The sequence below is a fragment of the Oncorhynchus tshawytscha genome, linkage group LG12 (assembly GCF_018296145.1).
Source record: "Oncorhynchus tshawytscha isolate Ot180627B linkage group LG12, Otsh_v2.0, whole genome shotgun sequence".
Lineage (NCBI taxonomy): Eukaryota > Metazoa > Chordata > Actinopteri > Salmoniformes > Salmonidae > Oncorhynchus > Oncorhynchus tshawytscha.
The window spans coordinates 68,852,824-68,867,721 of record NC_056440.1 but is presented as its reverse complement, the minus strand read 5'-3'; the positions used below and the strand labels follow the sequence as shown (position 1 = coordinate 68,867,721).

Below are 14,898 nucleotides of genomic sequence, written 5' to 3'. Positions count from 1 at the left end.
ATCCGTACCCTGTCAGAGGCAAAGCACCAGCTAGGACTGAACCTCTCAAGCCCTGTCAGAGGCAAAGCACCAGCTAGGACTAAACCTCTCAAGCCCTGTCAGAGGCAAAGCACCAGGCAGAACTGAACCTCTCAAGCCCTGTCAGAGGCAAAGCACCAGACATTATGGGCCTGGAGGATCATTTGAGGGATATTTTCAGGTTGGATGACGTCCCCAGTGTGATGACACACATACAGAAGGTCTATAGCATCAGACATGGTGATTTACACTACAAACTGAGAAACACACTCCTACACTTGACAGAGAATTTGAGGAATCCAACCTTGCCAGTAATAAATGCAATATAGAATAATTATTTCCATAGTGTGACAAATGTCTAGAATTTAACAACTAAGACAAATTCATGGAAAATGCTGCCCATGTCTTTCACGGTTATCAAATCAAGCCATTAAAAGGACAAGAACAGACACAAAAGAATAGACACCACAGAACAGAGACAATACAATACACAAATGTCAGAACATTTTGCAAATTAAACTTAAATCCATGAAGCATGCAGAAGGGATGTTCAGTGTTCCACGGAGCTCGGTTGGGAGAGTGAAAATCTCAGCGCCAGAATTTCCATTTATAAAAGAGAGAAGCTTAGAAGCCCATCAGGAGATTCCAATCAATTCCACACTTCCAAACCAACCACTGGGAATTCTGCATGGGGGCTCAATGACAACACTATATTGCTTACACTGACTTTCTCTTGTTAATAAGCATTTGCTCATTCCTCCCTCTGTGCCAATCAAAACTTTTCCTGTCTGAGAAATGAGGGAAACCTGCAGCATATTTCTGCAGTGTCTCCACTCCCAGTGTCTGACAGAATGCGGCAGGCAGGCAGGCAAGCAGGCAGGCAGGCAAGCAGGCAGACAGGCAAGCAGGCAGGCAGGCGAGGAGCTGCTGTCATGGGAATTTAAATCAGTAGGAACAGACCAAGTGTTTCCCTCCAGAGGGGCATTGGAAACAACTCGGAGGTAAACAGGATCCTCCCTCTGCCTCATGAAGAGAGAGACAAATGACAAGAGACAAACCACAAGCAATCCACAACTCATAAACTATTATCCACCTCAGCTGTTTTTCCCTCAGCCAACTTCCTTCTCAAGAGATACTGCACATGCAAATACAATAAGTATACCAAACATTAGGAACAGCTTCCTAATATTGAATTCCCTCAATTCGACAGCGCATGGACTCTCACCAGGATTCACCTGGTCAGTCTATGTCATGGAAAGAACAGATGTTCTTAATGTGTTGTATATGCAGTGTATGTCAATGCTTTATCTTTCAGCCTACAATGAAAGTGTATACATTTTCAAGGTGTTATCTGTCGTAATATATTTTGCCAACCGAATCTTCTGAGGCATTACCTTGCACCTTCTTCTATAGTCTCCTCCCGGTCTTTTTCTTCTTCTATGGTCTCCTCCCTGTCTTTTTCTTCTTCTATGGTCTCCTCCCTGTCTTTTTCTTCTTCTATGGTCTCCTCCCTGTCTTTTTCTTCTTCTATGGTCTCCTCCCTGTCTTTTTCTTCTTCTATGGTCTCCTCCCTGTCTTTTTCTTCTTCTATGGTCTCCTCCCTGTCTTTTTCTTCTTCTATGGTCTCCTCCCTGTCTTTTTCTTCTTCTATGGTCTCCTCCCTGTGTTGTCCGGCAGCCTCCAGTTCCAGCAGTACCTGTTCATGTTCAGCCAGGCATTTAGCCTCCTGACCAAGAGGTATGCAGCTGCAGCAGGTTCCCATCCTGGACCCACTAGTCTCTCCTCTGCTGCCCTGCTGCTGGCCACCCTGCTCTGTCTCTGACCGTCTGGACCATGACTGGCCCATCCTCTATAATGTAGCTCACCACAGGAAGAAGATTGTCTCATCTCTGCCCTGACAACTGTTAATGTGTTCATTGCACGCTCCAGAGTTAAATATATAAAATGTCCATTTGGTGAGTGATGGAATGCCTGTTTCCCAGCTCTGCAGTACATAGCCACCCACTGTATCAGCCTCTCAATCCACTCTTTGTCCTGCTCCCTTTCATTCAGTGCAGTGTTATACCCCCAACCCTGTCTGTGTCCTTAAACTGCCATCGCCCTAATCGGTCACCACGAACATGTTGACATGACAGCTGTGTTCCTAACGCCTTGGCCTTGAGTGGCTGTTCAAACCATTACACAGGTTAGGACAAGATGAATGTGGAAACTGGAGACCTGGATGGACATTTAGACATGACACCAGTGTATTTGTGACTAATGACAAAACAGCCTTACAGTAGTAGTAACCAAAACATCTATGGCTCCTTGAAAAGTGCTTTATAAAACCTATTTATTATTTACTAGTATTAACGTTAACCTGTTAATAATCTGCCCTTGAACAAGACACTTAACCCTGATTGCTCCACTTGTACATGCAGTGAAACAGGACAAATATAAGCCCCTATTTGATATGTCATTTCTTTTAGAATGGATCCTGGCATCTTCAATAACTCCAGACAGACTACGTGCTCAGGGGCAGTGTTAAGCTAACACATTGTTTCCTCTCCTACTTCCACAGGATAAATGATTCATTCTGCAGCAGGTAGAGTATTCTCAGAGAGGAGAGCACTATAGCCCCTGTACCTCTACTGCAGCTCCACTGCAAACAGCTTCTGTCAAAACAGGAAATCATTCAAAAGTCTTGTCACGGCAAAGGGCCCTGCCACAGCCTCTGCCTACTGCCTCCAAAACTTCAGAATAATCATTACACCCTCATTCTCCAAACATCAGGGAGGGAGAGAGCCAGGGAGAGAGGGCCAGAACACAGGAGGGCATGACTATCCTGCCTCTCCTCTCGGGAACATCACACACACATCGCTAGAGCTGCCAGTTCAGCCCACACACGGACTGTCAAAGTGCTTCTGAGTTGAACAGCTACGCAAGAGACGTATTTGTTTTGATTATGATTTAGCTGAGTGATGAAATACTGTATCACCTAACAAATCCAAGTATGTATTTGGGGATGGAAAAGTGACTGCCTGGTAATGCTGCTGATGCCATGGTGGTGAGTGGCATGCAGGTGAATGGAGGTTGACACACAATGCAGAAGAGCCCAGTCATTCACTGATTACAGCCTTCAGCATGGCAAGGAGCGATTCCAGAGTGTTTGGAGAGCTTGACATACACACTGGGGGGAGCTAGACAAAGAGAGGAGACAAAACCCTCTCAGAATTACTAATGGCAGGTGAAGGTCACAGCATGGTCTTAACAAAAAGCTGAGAGAGGAGTAGAACAAGGACTGTTAATTACACACTGGATCAGACAGACAGCACATCTCACCAACATGCTGAAGTGTGAGAGACAGGGCGTGAGGATTCTTTGTAGCCATCATAGCCAATGCATACAGAGATGTTTGTGTACTTGGAAACAAATGGAAAAGCCAGCTTTAAGCCACCCTGCAGTCTGACCTCTCATAGATGCCCTGGGTTGAATGAAACAGCCACAGGGTTGAGCAGTGGGAACTGTGGAATTCCACTTCTCAGCATGAAACCTCTAAACACCACTACTGGTATGTAAGAGTGGGTAGCAGTATAGTTTCAGACTAGCCAGAGAAAGGACTATGAAAACTGTAGATTATTGGCCCAAATCCCAGGGGGGCATAAATGCTTCATATAACCTGGAATAAAATACCTTCACAGAAAGAGGATGTTTACTCTGTGGTCAATCTTTCTGCATATGAGAGAAGATGAACAGCTCTTTGAAAGGAGTTTTCAACTTTATATTAGTTTCAATGGGATAACAGCAGTTAAACCCACCACCAGTCTACTGCATTGAGAGCAGCTTGGCTGCGGCTGATACAGGGAGGTCTGTCTGATTGGTATTCAGTGGCATGCTTCTTATCACTCCCCCGTCATCTCTCCATCTGCCACTTGACACAGAAATATCTGAATTTCAATCAATTCCATAGTTCTTGGAGCAAACATGACATTAATGGACAAATTCCACACTGTCCAGACCATCTTACCTACAGTACATCCACCTGAGGGAATCAGGACTTAGTTCTGTGTGGTCAATTGAACTGTTATGAGGCCATAATGATTAAAGTAATGAAAGTGCATTCTGTGTCTGTGGTGAATATAGGCTTTCCTAGAAAGCACACCACACCTGCCAACACTGAGTCATAACAAAGACAGAAATGACAGCCATCACCACGTTGCTGTAAGAATAAAATAGAAGTGTGTTTCCTTAGATTTACCTTCCAGAAAAATTCAACACGACTCTTTCTTCCTGTGGTACCAGGATGAAAGGAACAGTTGGGGATACACTTTAAAAGGAAGTCGTTTTTTTTACACTCTATTAAAAACTGATCCACTAGGGTCAAGCAGCCCCAGTGAAAGGAGAAGTACAAAGGACAGCTAAAGTTCTTCCACTCTCTGTGGCAGTTTGAAAGTCAGCACTGAATTGCAAAGGTATTTTTGGCAGTTTCAAAAGCACTCAAGAGTTGAATACAGGTACTGGTGTAACCGTCAAAAACTGTTGAATTTGCTACACTTGACTAGGTTTGCTGAGCAGATTAACCTTGTCATCTGCATTGATGGAGATGATCATTACCATTCAAACACATGTTCCTTCAGAACAAGGGGATCTTGGTATGCTGAGACCAAAGGTCAACTAAAGCATGGTGACGTTAGTTTGTAGCCTTCCTTCACTTGGAGACTTGGATCTCTGCACCGGTGAAGCGTGGATTTGCTGTATACAGAAAGAGAATGCTTTATTAGTGGAGCCTAGAGATAAACACCTGTAGGGAAACTGAGCTGCATTCAATCTCCATTTAAAGTGTTTTGCTTCACTTCACTTCACTTCACGGCTAATTAACTCATTCTTCCCAGAGTGCCGTTATACCACAGAACAGACGATACCAATTAGAAGACTGGTGGCAAATAAACAGAGATCTGAGATAAATAATAAAAGATTGATGGAACCATCATTTCTTATTAAGGACAAAAGTGGAAGGATATAGAAGAGAGGGAGTCTTGGTGGGTCTATATGGATATCGTACACTTCCCCCTGTCAGTCCCGCAGGTTTGCAAACCCCAAACAATAGCAACATTGTCCCAACAGGACACCATTGTACCTCAATTGGATAATTTCTCCCCTTGGGGAGCTATAGAGCTGCACTTTTCCCAAAGCATCGACTGCTCCAGCTATGTTTTCTGGGGAAAAACTGGGAAAACCACTTCAAAGGCTCTAGTGTAGCTACTTAAAACAAAGTGAAAGAACATTCATATCTTCAGAGTAGATTTGATCAAAATAAATACCTCTCTCAGTCTGAGTAGAAAGAATTCTAAAGAAATGCAAGTCAGGAATATAGTGCCAGATTAAAGTAACAGCCAAAGAGCCCTGGTCCACTCTGAGACAGGAGAGGTTATCTAACTAACCCACCATGTTAGAGAGCACTAGGCAGACCTCCATTCCTCCACTGACCTACATGTAAATTAATGTGAGTTTTACTACGACCGCGCTGCCCGTCTCAACAATCCCTTCTTTGTATTCTAGCTCCGCTGGTTTCCACCAGCAACCTGCTACACAACCAGCAGACCGTTGTCACGGCAGCGCCATGTGGACTTGGATTCCGCTCAGCCTGTCACAGCATGCTCCATGGACAGCAGGGGGGAGGGAGGAAGGGGGGGACCCCAAAAGCCTATACAGACAGCTCCATCCAATGATGGAGTGTGATGGAATGATGGGAGACTTCAACCTAAAGTGCTACTGTTTGGATGAAACCTCAACCACATCTGTCAGTCATGGAGTAAATATGACTGGTTTAAAAAGAGTTTCTCTTTTTGACAGGGGCTATCAGTCATATAAAGCTTGACTTCACAGTTGACTGTCATATTTCTGAGAGTCTGGAGGTTTGATGAATTAACCAGCCCATGCCTCCACTCATGGTGCTTAATTTGCTGAGTGCGAGGGTGACCGGGCAGGCAGGTGGGCTATGCATTCAACGACTCGCCCATAATTACCTTAAAAGACACATGGCGCCGTCCAAGATGGCAGTAAATCAAATTAAACTCCACTGTGAAGTATTGAAGAGCCCACCATTAGGTGAAAATAACAGAAGCCACATCAGCAGAAATGAATGATTCCCCAATGAGGGATAATAAAGAGGCCAAGCACATCACAAGGACAAACTTAACATCTCTCATTGGCTGTTCCAAGACATGAACACATGTTCATATTAAATGGTTAAAGAAAAAAAAAATAAGTCCTTGGTTGCACATGTAGTTACTTGGAAACTACAGTTCCGGACCTGGTGTAATTACATGCAACTACACTGCAGTAACTAACCTTACGTAAAGTAGCAGTAGAGTGGAACAAAGAGAACACAAGAGTGTGTCAAGTTTGAGTTGTGTTGAAACCACAGCCATACTTTATGGGAATTCTAATGTCAGAATAGGGTTGTAGGACAGTCGTGACTTGGCCTGTCCCTGTCGTCTGCTGTTACCGAACCCACCAATGTTAAAACAGCACAATGACAAAGACACAATGTCCAGCTAGTGCCAGAGAAGACCAAAACAGGATCCTTGCTTCCATCAAGTCATTTCAGCAACAAATAACCAATTGATTTTACAGCCAGGCTGACAGTTGGGCCATCATAGATCTCCGGGTTGGCCTGTTGTTCTCTTTTCTCAGCGGCCAGAGAGACTGGCACAATGACTCCCTTCATGCAGCACACAATCAAAGTGTCAGCTATAACAAATTTCTGCAATCATTTTCTTTGCCCTTTTAAAAACTCACATGTCTGAATGCCAGCTTCCTGCCTCAGTCATTTCTATAGTGTTTACATAAGGTGCGTTGAATTGTCTGTGTTACGAGTCCTCCATCTCAGAGCAACACATTTCCAATGCAACATAGGGAGCAAGACAGCGGCACAGACAATGTATGATATGATCTTGCACTGGGCTGTTTAGTTGGCAGGTGGGAGGACATGGATATCAGTGCCTTACATACAGGTAGGTGTGTGCTGTGCTGAATGAGTTATACTCCCACGGTCCCACCAGTCTAAGTCTGTCTGAGACTACTGAGGAACACACCAGACTTGAATGGGCACCCACCCATCCACACCAGTGTTGCTAAGCACTAGAAAGCATCTGTCTGCAACCACAGAACACTATTAATTAGTTATTACAACTGCTTTGAGTCAGGAGATATTAACAATATTAGCACAATAGTGTTATACTGAGGCTCATGTTTGTGCTGTGTGCCGCTTGGAACAGACTGTTTGCTCCCAATAATTTCCTACATTCAACAAACAAGAATACAACCATAGCAGTACAAAGCACTTTATGGCAGGCTCTCTGATTGGGGCAAGTGAGACAAACTAAAAGAGGCATGACTGTGGACAGAGTTACCAGTGTTTTCCAAAAGTACATAGAGTGGCCAGACAAATAGAAAAAGTAGCCAGCCAGACGCTCAACATTTTTTGCCAAAAGAGCTCTATTTTTGTGGCCTGGGTGATGAAACGGAGGAAGTGACAGATATAGCGGAGGCAATCAATGAAATGATGCTGTCCAGGTGAGTCCGATGAAGCGCTGGTGCGCGTAACGATGGTGACAGATGTACATAATGATGAGCAGCTTGGCGGCCTCGACCACCAGAGAGGCGGAGCGGGTGCAGACATGACAGTCTAGGGCTAGGCCTAGTTGATCAAATTATATATTCTATTAAAACAAAAATAGAGTAAATACATTTTTAAAAAGGTTGTTTGTCCACGTTTTATTATTTTATTTAAATTAATTGGAGTTCGAAATTCACAACAATGTTTAAACCACATCAGGAGACCACTTTTGAGGATGTTAGGGTGTAATTACCCTTTAATTAAAGTGTGCACCTAGCAAGAGGTTGTTGTTTAGCTGCGTTTGTAGCAAAAGTGATGAGTTTGCAAAACAAATACCCATCGGATCGATAAAAATAATTATGATATCATTCTGCCAGGAAAGAATATGCTACTTTGCAGTTAACATTTAATGTTTTTTGGGAAAGCCTTTCCATCTACCAGAAGACTGTTTTCATTAACATCATCGCTAATGGCTAGACTCACGCAACACACACACACACACACACACAGGGGTAAGCATGGCACACCGGTATTTGGAGAGTTTCTCTCATTTTGCAGATCTTCTCAAGATCTGTCAAGTTGTATGGGGAGCATCGCTGTACAGCTATTTTCAGGTCTCTCCAGAGATGTTTGATCGGGTTCAAGTCCGGGCTCTGGCTGGCCCACTCAAGGACATTCAGAGATTTGTTTTCCGAAGCCACTCTTGCATTGTCTTGGCTGTGTGTTTAGGGTCATTGTCCTGTTGGAAGGTGAACCTTCGCCCCAGTCTGTGGTCCTGAACGCTCAGGAGCAGGATTTCATCAAGGATCTCGCTGTACTTTGCTCTGTTCATCTTTGCCTTGATCCGGACTTGTCTCCCAGTCCCTGCCGCTGAAAAACATACCCACAGCATGATACTATCACCACCATACTTCACCATAGGGATGGTGCCAGGTTTCCTCCAGATGTGAAGTTGGTCAGAGTCCTTAAGGTGCCTTTTGGCAAACTCCAAGCGGGCTGTCATTTGCTTTTTACTGAGGAGTGGCTTCCGTCTGGCCGCTCTACCATAAAGGCCTGATTGGTGGAGTGCTGCAGAGATGGTTGTCCTTCTGGAAGGTTCTCCCATTGCCAAAGGGGAACTCTGGAACTCTGTCAGAGTGACCATCGGGTTCTTGGTCACCTCCCTGACCAAGGCCCTTCTCCCCCGATTGCTCAGTTTGGCCTGGCCGGCCAGCTCTAGGAAGAGTCTTGGGGGTTCCAAACTCCTTCCATTTAAGAATGATGGAGGCCACTGTGTTCTTGGGGACCTTCAATGCTGCAGACAATTTTTCAAACCCTTCCCCAGATCTGTGCCTAGACACAATTCTGTCTTGGAGCTCTACGGACAATTCCGTCAACCTCATGGCTTGGTTTTTGTTCTGACAACTGTGGGAAGTTATATAGACAGGTGTGTGCCTTTCCAAATCAAGTCCAATCAATTGAATTTACCACAGGTGGACTCCAATCAAGTTGTAGAAACATCTCAAGGATGATCAATGGAAAAAGGATGCACCTGAGCTAAATTTTGAGTCTCATGGCAAAGGGTCTAAATATTAGGTATTTAGTAAATAAGTTATGTTTTTTTGTTTTTATACATTTGCAAACATTTCTAAAAACCTGTTCTTGATTTGTCTTTATGGGGTATTGTGTGTAGATTGATGAAGGAAATAAATAATTTTATCAATTTTAGAATAAGGCTATAACGTATCAAAATGTGGAAAAGAGGTCTGAATACTTGCAAATTCACAAGCATCATTCCTCTCTGTAAGAAATTTGACCGCAACCAGAGATCTATATGAGGAGATGCTCATGTCTCCACCCTAACAATGGGAGTAGTTGTCCCAAAGGCGGGAAGACAGGCGACAAGCTTAGGTCCAAAATAAGCCCACAGACATGCATTGGGCTTGTTTTGGACAGATTTTGGTGACAGGGAAACCTCTCCCTTCGCCTCTTCCTCTCTGCTACGTTTCCCCATTATTGCTTGCTTTCTGACTGACAGGCACCTATCCTTTCAATAGATCGCTAGAAGATGCATATCGTTCATTCTAGCGGGAGAGGGCTCGACGGACTAGCGAATTTAAACTGTTAAATGACAAGTAGCCTAGTTAAAATGAAGTGGAAAATGTAGGCGGCTGAAAATGAGTCTAACTGGCTAATAAGCTGACAGCCGGTGCTAATGGAAAACACTGATTCAAAGACAGTAAAGTATGAAGGCTAAAACTGCTTCTCCAATAGAAATTGGCTAGCTAAGCTCATGCGTAGAAAAACGTCTTCGGGTCTAACAGTCATTTTGCGCCAAACTCTGCATGTGCAGGAGGTCAAATCAAAGCCACTCCTTCGATATAAAGTCGTTTTTGACACAAAAAAAAGAAAATGTGTCAATTTGTCTAACTACTGATGACATTGGCTCGAATCTAGGTTGTGCTGCTAGATTTTGAGAAAATTAACAACGAAGGAAGCATTTTTCCCTTCTCAAACCCCGGCGTGGTCCGTTTGGTCTGTTTCACAAGTGTTCCCGGAAGTCCCGCGATGTTGCGCCTCTGGGTTTAATAACTCTGTGAATGACTTGCTACCCACCAGAAACAACCAATGGTGGGAGGAGTCCTCCTTCCATTGGTTCACAATGAGGGACCACTGCTCATGCATTCTATGTCTACACTTGCTTTACAGTATCAATCAATCAGATGTATTTACACATCAGCAGATGTCACAAAGTGCTATACAGAAACCCAGTCTAAAACCCCAAACAACAAGCAATGCAGATGTATAAGCACGTGGCTAGGAAAAGTAGACTTGTCAGTTGTCATTGTTAACTTAATCAGTTCGTTTTCAGGGTGGTCTGTTATCTGCTCTGTGTGTATCTCCCTTTTCCAGGAACCCATCTGCTACAGAATTGATTCCCATCAACAATCATGATGTGAAACACTGCAGAAGGAAATACCCAGCTAGATAATGCAAATGGCTCTCTACTGAGTGTCTGGGTAAACAAATAAAATACTGTAGAGAGAGTGAGTGGTTTAATGTTACTTATACAAATATAGCACAGCCTGTTAGTAGCCAAGAGAAAGGTAAAGACTGACAGAATGCTCTGGTAGATATGGTGGATTGGTTTTTGGGAGCCATAATCATTTTCTGTATAGAGAAAGTGTGACTTTCGGGATCCTGTTCTCACTGCCTCAAGACTGTAATCATACTATACATCTCTGTCACCATTAGGTCACAGACACACAAGCCCCTCTCCTGCCCCTTCCTCAGCCACACACACACACACACAAACACACACAGCTAATGGAGAGAGTAGAGGTCTTGCGTATTGGAGGGCGTGAGCTGAATTTCAATAGATTTCTTTCAGTCCTGCTTGGCATTGCCCTTTATTTTCTAAATGATGTGGGCAGAAAGCAAGAGTTAATTGGCATGAGAACTTCAACAGAGCATCAATATAGCCTGTCAACCTATTATGATGTCTGTAATCAAATCACAATATATTGTGATGCAAAACTGAACCATACATGTTCAAACACTCCATGAAGGCGTATCCATGGGATAGATGGGAAATTACATCACATCAGTGTGTGTGTGTGTGTGTGTGTGTCGTAAAGCAGCATCATGTGTGTGTTCAGTCCTCTCTCTTCCTCAAACACAGATGCTCTAAATAGTAAGAAAGTAAATTAAAAGTAGGATATTATCTAGCTACAGATCCTGAAGATAAGCAAACATGACCTTACTCCAAACAATATAGGATTAGGTTACGTTGGTCAAACACAATAATTTTTTTCATTCATCTCACCTTTGGGGATTGCTGTCAAAATAACAGGAAATGCATTTCAAGGTGCTGGTTTATAATAGGCCTGGGTAATTTCTGTCTGAAACCTAAAGTAAGCATAGGCTACTGATGCATAGGTTAGGCTAAAAGTGTAAAGACAGCAGTCTATGATTTTACAAAACTATAGATAAATGACTTAATAAATCATAATAAAATGGTCCTGAAAAATACAATTAGTGGTTGGCAATCAGTGGAGGCTCCTCAAAGGAAAAAGGGGAGGACATAAAAATAAAAATGGTAAAACATTTAAAAATATAAATATAATCATGTCACCAAATAATTGATTAAAACACACTATTTTGCAAAGAAGGTCTCCAGTAGAACCATGCTGTAGCCGGAGGACAGCTAGCTTCCATCCTCCTCTGGGTACATTGACTTCAATACAAAACCTAGGAGGCTCATGGTTCTCACCCCCTTCCATAGAAATTATGACAACTCCGAAAGACGTCCTCCAACCTATCAGAGCTCTTGCAGCATGATCTGACATGTTGTCCACCCAATCAAAGGATTAGATAATTAATCTAGTACCGAAAGCATAGGCTACAGCTAGCTAGTACTGCAGTGTATAAAATGTGGTGAGTAGTTGACTCAGAGAGATAAAGACAGTAGTTGAACAGTTTTGAACAAAATAACTTATTCCAAAATGAAAGAGAAGCAAGAGAGAAATAGAGAGGAGATTTTCATTTTAATATTTTTTCACTTTCAGTTTCACTTAAAGTTACTTAGCTAGCTAGTTTAGCCTACTGGAACACCCTGCTCAAACAGAGGGATGCTATGTTAGCTATCTGGCTTTGACTATCCAACACATGGAACTCTTCCAAGTCAAGGTAAGCTTTTGGTTTTACTAATTTAATTCCAGCGGGGCCGGCCGGTGTAACTGCTTACTGACTGTACACTAACGTTACTGTATTATTGTAGTGGGTTTACTAACGTGTCAGTTCAATTAGCTATGCTGACTATGACGTTACTTTAGCTAATATGTGACAATGATGTTGCTGTGTGTAGAGGTTTGGCTTGATGTGCTGTGCATTGAAGTCCAGAAGCAAAGGGAAGAGGTGAGAAGAGAGTGCATAGATGCTAGAATGATTACAATGTGCCTGCTATGTAAGTGAACTGTGTTAACGCATGGTCAGGGGTGTGTGTATTCATTCCACCTATTCTGTTGAAAAAAGAAATCTTAAAACGGAAGCAAACTGAACAAAACAGGGATAAACATACCTGAATTTGTCCAACAGAAACTCTAGTTTGCAACTTTTGGACTAATGATTACACCCTATATCAGCAAGCAAGAGTGTGCAAGGCTGTATTGAATGTCACTGTCTGTCACCTCATTTGTCTCTTGACCTGTGTGCAATTCATAGGCTAGGTTGTAGCAACCTCATGATGAGTATAGGGAAAATTTTAGTATCATGTAGTAGCCTAAACCTATTGCTGTTACATTGAACTGGGTGAATGAAATATGAATGACAGTCATCCAATTTGCTGTAATAAAATAAGGCCAAGATCATGGGGAAAAACTCTTAAACGGCTCTGACCGCCACTGTTGGCAATGACATTGCAAGATAGTGTATCATATAAAGCCTGAATAGCCTAACATAGCAGAAATCCCTGAGTAAAGTTGTAGGCTATGCTATGCTATACAGCATGTTATCGTTCAGCCTGTAGCCTAATAGTGGTCTCATGAAGGGCTCGTCAGGAGCAATAGGCTCTCTCTGAATTTCTGTGACATTCAGAAAACCTAATCAACAAACCAATACGTTCTGTCCTAGTGCAACATTGTATCCATGAACACCTGGGGTATTTTTATGTGTAACCGTGAGAAAGAAAGTGATGGTTTGCATTGCAACGTCATCATTGCTCAACCCGCTGCAATTGATGCATTTAAAAGACTGCATGCCTTCAAGCGTGCTACCGACACAACAATACTCCTACAGCTATGAGCTATTTGAGCTCGAATCGGACGTTATTGGAGTCACGCACCTCCCATACATTAACAACATAAAACTGCACTCACTCAATGAAGTAGCTGGCCCCCTCGTCCGAGAATCCTTCTTCCCATCCCAGTGGTAAATCTAAAACATGAATACAATGGGCTGCGTGAATCTATACATATCTAGAAGCGGTAGGCTAAAGCACAATGTGTACTGCAGTCATGAAATATCGTATTATTAATTCCTGCGCGTACCTGATCGTATCATGTGTCCAGAGTTGACAGGTTCACTCGTACGAGGATGGAGCCAAGTAGTGCTGTGAGTTTTATCACTGAAAGAAAGACACCTGTTACTGGACGAGGATAACGTGAATAACTGCGCAATTAACCCGTTTCATCAGTAAAACTTAAAGTTAAATCATCACAGTGCATGCTCACCTGATGAAGAAGACCCTACCATCTCGATAAACTCCATAGGACCAGTGGTCAGGTAGAGTGTCCCGCCCGAGCGGTGCCGCCATGATCCCGGCTTCTTGTTCAAGCTATTACATGCTCTAATCCCCTCCGCAGAGTTTTCAGTCCAATGATCACCGCTAGGGCTGTATACTTTTAAAGGGGAAGACCAAACTTGTAAAAAGTCCTAAAGCCAGCGCGTCTTTGTGCCACTTTTAGCCGACGAAAAGGGGGGTAGACATACCAAAGCGTGCGTGGTTGGCTGTGGTTGAATCAAATGCGGTGCGTAAAACATGGTTCTCCAATTCAGTTCAATCAAGCGCAGTATTGTTATGGGGTGCAGCTACAGTAATTACACATAAGGAATGCGTTGAAAAGATTTCAGCATTAACACCGTGTTATTTGAGAAGATTAACATTCCTAAACAAGTCCATCACACGTAAATTCCAAAACTCAACTGAACGATTTTTCCTGCAGTAGTGACGTCACCCACAGTAGCCTAAACTACAAATTATATAGCATTTCCTGATGAATCTAAGATAGCCTTTAAACCTATGGCCTGTGGAACATACAGGTAGCTGGCAAAATAAAGACAACACCAACATATAGTGTCTAAATAGGGCGTTGGTCCACCACGAGCCGCCAGTACGGCTTCAATGCGCCTTAGCATAGATGTGTTTGGATGGATGCGATATTCCATTATTTATTTTTTTGTTTATGGTGGGGGATGCTCAGGTTCATAATCTCCCATACAGTATTCACACCAATCGATTTTTTTTCCCACAATTTGTTACGTTGCAGCCTTATTCTAAAATTGATTAAATTATTTTTTCCACTCATAAATCTACACATAATATTCCATAATGACAAAGCATTATGCTCCATTGTTAAGAATTAAAAACATAAATGTCTTATTTACATAAGTGTTCATACCATTTGCTATGATTCTCGAAATTGAGCTCAGGTGCATCCTGTTTCCATTGACCATCCTTGAGATGTTTCTACAACTTGATTGGACATAATTTGGAAAGCAACACACCTGTCTATATAAGGTCC

The 14,898-nt window shown here is 42.9% G+C and overlaps 1 protein-coding gene across 7 annotated transcripts in view; it reads right to left on the bottom strand.

The window, feature by feature from the left end:
• Positions 1-14,337, bottom strand: part of LOC112249280 (pleckstrin homology domain-containing family A member 7) — a 152,088-nt gene extending 137,751 nt beyond the window's left edge. For 3 of the 7 annotated variants that reach the window (XM_042330989.1, XM_042330990.1, XM_042330992.1), the window contains exons 1-3: positions 13,828-14,336; positions 13,645-13,721; positions 13,474-13,531 (exon numbers count right to left, since the gene is read on the bottom strand). In XM_042330989.1, coding sequence (XP_042186923.1) covers positions 13,474-13,531; positions 13,645-13,721; positions 13,828-13,910 — 218 coding nt within the window. In that variant the 5' untranslated portion in view covers positions 13,911-14,336. Of the gene's footprint in view, positions 1-1,412; positions 1,466-13,473; positions 13,532-13,644; positions 13,722-13,827 lie in introns of those variants that run through there. The other 4 variants (XM_042330987.1, XM_042330988.1, XM_042330991.1 and 1 more) reach the window with 3 other exon arrangements.
• Positions 14,338-14,898: the final 561 nt, after the last annotated feature.